The 7,158-nt window shown below is 50.6% G+C and overlaps 1 protein-coding gene across 1 annotated transcript in view; it reads left to right on the forward strand.

Annotated features, from left to right (window-relative positions):
- Dact3 (dishevelled binding antagonist of beta catenin 3) overlaps nucleotides 1-7,158 on the forward strand; it is a 17,995-nt gene that overhangs the window by 8,877 nt on the left and 1,960 nt on the right. Inside the window, exons 2-4 of the mRNA XM_029558267.1 lie at nucleotides 4,391-4,487; nucleotides 4,637-4,789; nucleotides 6,884-7,153. Coding sequence (XP_029414127.1) covers nucleotides 4,391-4,487; nucleotides 4,637-4,789; nucleotides 6,884-7,153 — 520 coding nt within the window. The remainder of the gene's footprint in view (nucleotides 1-4,390; nucleotides 4,488-4,636; nucleotides 4,790-6,883; nucleotides 7,154-7,158) is intronic.

Consider the following 7,158-nt stretch of genomic DNA (forward strand, 5'->3'; position numbering starts at 1 on the left):
CTGATCCAGTTCAAAACTTTTGCTTTAAAAAAAAAATATATATATATATGTATATATACATATATATTATATATATATATTCCAGTTTATTGGGTGAGGTCCCAAAACTTTGCCTATGCTCCTCAAAATGCAGCCCTCTAACCAGCAGCTACTACACACTGCCTTGGAAGTTAGATATGCAAATTCTTGGACTCTGTTCCAGGCAGAGTCAGTGCTGAAGCTGAGACTCAGCAACTGAGGTTTTTACAAGCCCTCCAGGTGGTATATATATTATATATATATATTCCAGTTTATTGGGTGAGGTCCCAAAACTTTGCCTATGCTCCTCAAAATGCAGCCCTCTAACCAGCAGCTACTACACACTGCCTTGGAAGTTAGATATGCAAATTCTTGGACTCTGTTCCAGGCAGAGTCAGTGCTGAAGCTGAGACTCAGCAACTGAGGTTTTTACAAGCCCTCCAGGTGGTATAGGACTTAACGCCATCTCTGTCAGCCACAGACTTCATACATACACACAACCATGTCCCAATAGATGGTGTCACCGATGGGCATGGTGGACTGTCACTCCAGCACGCACTGGGGAGAACTGGAAGCTCAAAGTCATCCCTGGCTACATAGGGAGTTCAAGGCCAACCTTGGCTAAATGAGATCCTGTTTCCCAAACCAAAAACAGATGTATCGCCTAGTTACACTGTAGCTGTCTTTAAGTAAATGGAGATGCTTACAATAGGATGAAGTCACCTAATGACGCATTTCTCAAACTGGTCCCCATGACTTGTCATCCTAACTTCTTACCTTCCCTCCCACTTTCCTCTTCTCAGTGTTGTATCTGAGTGTCAGCTCTACACCAAATCTGCCTTATTCTATCTTAACAGTTATATAGTATTCCATCACGAACATTCAAGCATTCATTCATTCATTCATTTAAAAATTTTCCTGAGTAACTACTTTATGCTAAGCCCAAAGCTGAGGAGTGGGCAATCTGCCCTAGTGGGAAATCACTTCCTAGTGAGAGACACAATAAACAAGTTACGCTCTGATATATAATTTAAAGAAGGGGGGAAAAAGCGGGTTGACAGGGCGCCGAATGGCAAAGGCCCTATTTAAGATGTCCGAATGGAGGATGAGCCGGCCAATACAGGATGGGGGGGCGGGGCAGGAACGCAGAGCCGGTGCTCCACAGCGCAGAGCCAGCAAGCGAGGGACACCAACCACACAGCAGCTGAGGGGCGGCCCGTGGTTGTGGGTTTTGTTTTTTCTTTTTTTAGTCACCCCCCCCCATGCTGGGCACATGGGCTGCTTTTTTAGGTCTTGCTCAAAGTTGATTGATTGGGTTACGGGCGTCTGCTCATACTCATGGTGGGACCTCCAACCGGAGTCACTTGTTGACCTTGGTTGCATGGACAGGACCACATGGGAGCTTCTGTTCTGGGTGCAGAGGGGGCCAGGCCTGGAGGAGTCAAGGGCTGGGGACGGGGGTTGGAGGGGGGGTGCTGTGGCTGCTGCCCGGAGCCAGACCAGTCTTTCTGCCCTAAATAGGTAGGGCTGAATGCCTGTCCCCGCCCCTCCTCCCTCCTCCCCGCCCTCCCGCCAGCGGCCAGACAAGCTGCTTTTGTCTGAGGGTCAACGGTCTGCCCCAGGCAGCGGCTACCTCTGGCCTGGCTCAGTCCCCTGAGAGACATTCCCTGTCCCTGGTTCTGTGTCTTCTAAAATAAGATTAAGCCCTAAAATGTTAAATTTGATAGAGGGTCTGCCGTTTCCCGGGCTGCCCCCTCTGAACTCACTATGTAACCAAGGATGACTGAACTCCTAATCCTCCTCCCTCCACCTCCCCAGTGAGAGCAGATCAGGGATTACAGGTGTGTGTCACCATCCTGGATTTATGCAATGCTGGGGATTGAACCCAGGGCTATGTGCATGTCCGGCAAGGGGTCTTCCAACTGAGGTGCATCCCCACTCACTATCTTGGGCTCTTGAAACTTGGTTTGTGAGGCTAGACTTGAGGTACTTCCGGGAAGCACAGTGTGTGGTTCTTTCTGAGGGGAGGAGCAAAGGGGTATATGAGCCCGGGTGCATGTATTTCATGTGTACGAGGGGGCTAGTCTGCAGCAGAAGGCACTTAGAGGAGGCTCGAAGAGGATATTACACTAAACCACCCTACAGGGGTGAGACCCACCTAAGAAAGGAGGGTCAATGCTGAATAGGGGGCCACCCCTCAGCCACCTTTGCATCTGACCACTCCTGCACAGCACCTTTTAGCACTGAACTCTCCCTTACAGGAAGAAGACCTGAAATTAAAGCCCGGGTATGGTGCTCACAACTGCTACCTCAGCATGCTAAAAGCAGAGGGCAGGAAGATCAGTTCAAGGTCATTCTCTGCAGAGGGAGCTTGAGGCCAGCCTGGGCTTTGTGACAGTGAGACTGTCTCAAAAGAAAGAAGATGGGGTGGGAGGGACTGGCAAGATGGCTCAGCGGTTAAGAGCACTGGCTGCTCTTGCCGAGGACCTGGCTTCAGTTCCCAGCACCCACATGGTGACTAACAACTGTCTGAAATTCCAGCTCCAGGGGATCTGACCCCCTCTTCTGGCTTCCTCAGGCATTGCCTGACATGGGTGCTCTCACATACTTGCAAGCAAAACACTCATACATAAAATAATTTTTTAAAAAATATTATGTGTACGAGTATATTGCCTGCATGTATGTGAGCGCACCCGGGTCATGCAATGCCTCGGAGGTCAAGAGAGGGCTTCGGATTCCCCTGGAACTGGAGTTAAGGATGGCTTGTAGCCACCATGTGGGTGCTGGAAATCGAACCCAGGTCCTCTGCAAGAATAATCATTGTTCTTAACCACTGAGCCATCTCTCCAGACCCCATAAAATAGTTTTTTTAAAGGAGAGGGACAGGGTTAGGGAGATGGCTCCATAAAGTGCCTGGCTCATAAGCATGAGGACCAGAGTTTGGATCTCAGCACCTTTGTTAAAAGCCAAGCAAAAAATGGGGTGTGGTGGTGCTCCTTTGCAACCTCAGTGCTGGGACAGCAGAGACAAGAGAGTTGCTGAAGTTCCCTGGCTACCTGTTTAGCCTGATCAAGTGAGCCCCACTCCCAGTGAGGGACCCTGACTCAAAAAATAACATTAAGGGGAGTGAAAAGATTGCTCAGCAGTTAAAAGTGCTTGCTGTGCAATCGTGGAGACCAGGATTTGGATCCCAGCACCCACATAACAAACTGGGCATCCCACACATGCCTGTAACCCCAGCTCTGATGTGGCCAGGAACAGGAGTATCATGGTCTTGCAGGCTTGCAGCCAGCCCAGAAAACATGAGCCCCAGATTCAAGAAAAGACCCTGCCCCAAAGGAATAGGCAGAGAATGATAAAGAAGGGTGCCCTCTTCTGACCTCCAGCACAGGTGCACACACACAGGCACATACACCACTCAGACACATGCAATATAAATGAATGAATAAATTTGAGACAGGTCTCCCTGTAGCCCCAGCTAGCCTGGAACACACTATGTAGACCAGGCTGGCTTTGAACTCAGAGATCCACCTACTTCTGCATCCTGAGTACTGGGACTAAAGGTCTGTATCACCATGCATGGCATGAATATTTAATAAGGGGCCAGCAAGATGGCTCAGTGGTTAGAGGTGCTTGCTGCCAAGCCTGACAGCTTGAGTTCTATCCCTGGGACCTACATGGTGGAAGGAGAGAATTGACTCCCACAAGTTGTCCTTGGAACCTCACATACTAGTACAAAGACACATACACACAAAATAAATAAATGCAAAAAATAAAATAAGGTAGGGATTGAAGAGGCCACCTTACATCAACTCTGAACCCAACACGGGCACACAAACAAAAAAGACAGTTGGTCCCGGCACTGACAGGCAGAGGCAGGCAGATTCTGCGAGATGGAGGTCAGTCTGGTCTACAGAGCAAGTTCCAGGCCAGCTGAAACTACAGGGAAACCCTGTCTCAAAACAGACACAGATGGAGCCATCTCAGTGCTCCCTTACCAGGTTGGGTTACTTGAGACCCTGACTCAAAAACCAACAAAAAATAACCAAAAAAGACCCGAAGTTAGAGTAGAAGAGGGATGCTCTGACAGGTTTGAGGGAGCTGTGCACACAGATGGTCATAGCCCATGGAGGGGTCAGAGCTGACAGAGGGGGCCCAAGAGATGGGGCCTTTTGAAGTCTGTCACATTGTAGGTGGGGCTAGCTACAGCGTGAAGGTAGATAGAAGGACTTTGTAATGGGGATGAGGGACAGATAGGCTTCCCAAGTCAGGACATCACCGTCAAAATGGCTATCTACCAGGAGCTCACAGAACAGGAGGCCGGTGGGCTAAGATCTTGAACCTTCTGAACACCCTGCTCTCATGTTCTTAGGAGGCCCTGCCTGGGCTCATCTGGGACCTGGGCCAGCAGCTGGGAGACCTGAGTCTGGAATCTGCAGGCCTGGACCAGGAGAGTGGGCGAAGCTCGGGTGAGAATGGGTGGCAGTGTGAGGGTCTGCCCCAGACACCCCAGTCTTTTCCACTGTCCCCTATCAGGAATGCTCCATCTCTCCCTGACCCACCTCTTCCCTTCCTCACCCCAGCCCCCTGACTGTCTCAGCTTCTCCCCGGAATCTAGGCTTCTATGAAGACCCCAGTTCCACGGGAGGCCCAGATTCACCACCCTCCACCTTCTGCGGCGACAGTGGCTTCTCCGGATCTGGCTCCTATGGACGCCTAGGTCCCTCAGACCCCCGGGGCATCTATGCCAGTGAGAGGCCCAAATCCCTAGGTAAGGTGGGTGGAGTGGGGTCCTGTGGCGTGGGATAAGGATTGTCAACAGACGACTTTTTGAGTATAAACTTGAGTCATATTCAGAAGATGACCTTCAATCTTCCTGTAGTTTGAGTATTTTCTTTCTGTGCTTCTGTTTAACCACCTGTTGATATGGGGTCTAAATAGTATCTACATCATAGGTATGTCTAGGGCAAGCAGGTAGTCTCTCAGCCCTCCAGCATTTGTCAATTCAGTCAGAGATTATATACATAAGTATGCCAGCTGTGGTATTGGACACTTGTAATCCTGACACTTGGGAGGCTGAGGCAGGAGGATCATACATTGGGACCAGCCTGGGCTATGTCAAAATGAGGGGAGCAGCTAAGAATGTAGCTCAGTTAGTAGAGTATTTGCCTAGAATGCATAAGGCCTTGAGTTGGATCCCCAGCACCACATAAACTAGGTGTGGTAGTACATACCTGTGATCCCAGTTGAAGGCAGGTGGATCAGAAGTTCAGGGCCAGCTGGATGTGGTTGCACATTCCTTTAATTCTAGCATTTGGGAGGCAGAGGCAGGTGGATCTCTGAGAGATTGAAGCCATCCTGGCCTACACTGAATTCCAGGCCAGCTGGGGCTATAGGGAGACCCTGTCTCAAGAGGAAACATAAAATAAACCAGAGTGGCCTTTAAATTTCAAGAGGGAATTGCAATTTTAGAGATGATGGCCAGGGAGGGACTTACTGGGACTAACAATTAAGTAAAATAAGAGAATAGGCTCCATCTCTCTATCCTGACAGAAGAGTAAGGCCACAAAGAAGGAAAATGGTGAATGCAAAGGTCCTGAAGCCAGAGTGGCTATTCTGGGCTTCCAGGAGCCCAGTGTAGCTGCAGACAAATGACTGTAAGGCCAGAAGTGAGAAGTGGGGTGAGAGCTGTCAGAGCAGGACCTGGTATAGCATCTTGTGGAGATCATGTGAAGCTTATAGGATGGAATGTGTGAGGTGGGGATTTGGGGAGGTAGTTGACCCCATCCAGGCTGGGTGAGAAAAGCCTTGATTTTGTCCTTCTTGTTGGAGACAGCCATGAATCCCATGGCTGGCCTGGGACTCTATGTAGACTCCAAACTCCTCTGTATCAGAGGATGACTTTGAACTCCTGATTCTCCTGTCCCCACTTGTTGGGATTACAAGAGTGTGCCATCAAATCTACATTACTAATTTAAAAAAAATATTTTATTTATCTATGTGTATGTATGTGTGCCTGCATGAGTTTATGTGTACCACATGTGTGCATGTTTCTGTGGAGGCCAGAGGACATTTCATTCCTAGAACTGGAGTTATAGGTGGTTGTGAACCACCTGATGTGGGTGCTGGGAACCAAACTGGTCTTCTGCAAGAGCAATGCACATGCTTTAACAGCTGGGCTACCTCTCCAGTCCCCAGTTGCTTTTTCTGAGACAGATTCTGACTGTATAGACCATACTGGCCTCAAATTCTCAACAACCCTTCTACTTCAGTCCCCCCAGTGCTGTGATTACATGTGGAATTATGCCCAATTTAGTTGGTTGTTGTTTTTTTTTTTTTTCCCTGTGTATGAGTGTTTTGCCTGCATGTATGTAAGTGCACCTGTGTTGTGCAATGCCCATGGAGGCCAGAAGAGGGCACTGAATCCCCTGGAACTGGAGTTAGAGTTGTTGGCTGCCATGTGGGTCCTGAGAATCCAACCCAGGTCCTCTGAAAGAGCAGCCAGCTGAGCCTTCCTCAGCCCTGTTTTTGTTTTGTTTCTGAGACAGGGTCTCATGCGTGGCCTATGCTGGCCTTGAACTTGCTAACAGAGCTGAGGATGGCCCTGAACTCCTCCTGATCCTCCTCCTCTCCCTACCTCCCCAGTCCTAGGATCCCAGGCAGGTACCACCATGTCCAATGTTTTTTTGGGCCTGGGAACTTGTTACACAGCTCAGGCCTGGAATTTAAGGCAATCCCATGCGTTGGGCTCCTGGGTTCTGGGATGACTGACGTACGCCCCGCTGTCTGGCTGAGAAAAGGGCCTTTGAGAGCCCCTCCTCTCTCTCCCTTCCTCTGCCCCTCTTTTTCTCTCTCTCAATCCTAGGCGACGCCAGTCCCAGCGCTCCGGAGTCGGTGGGCGCCCGGGCCGCGGTGCCTCGCTCGTTCTCCGCTCCCTACCCGACGGCGGCGGGGTCGGCGGGCGTTGAAGCCTGCTCCTCTGCGGAGCGTCGTGCGCGCGCTGGGCCTTTCCTGACGCCGAGCCCGCTGCACGCGGTCGCCCTGCGCAGCCCTCGGCCGCACGGTCGCGCTCCCTCCAACTCTCCCGACGCGGCGGCCGGACGGCCCCTGGACGGCTACATCTCGGCGCTCCTGCGCAGG

The sequence above is a fragment of the Nannospalax galili genome, unplaced genomic scaffold (assembly GCF_000622305.1).
Source record: "Nannospalax galili isolate Female #2095 unplaced genomic scaffold, S.galili_v1.0 scaffold432, whole genome shotgun sequence".
In the NCBI taxonomy this organism is placed as follows: domain Eukaryota; kingdom Metazoa; phylum Chordata; class Mammalia; order Rodentia; family Spalacidae; genus Nannospalax; species Nannospalax galili.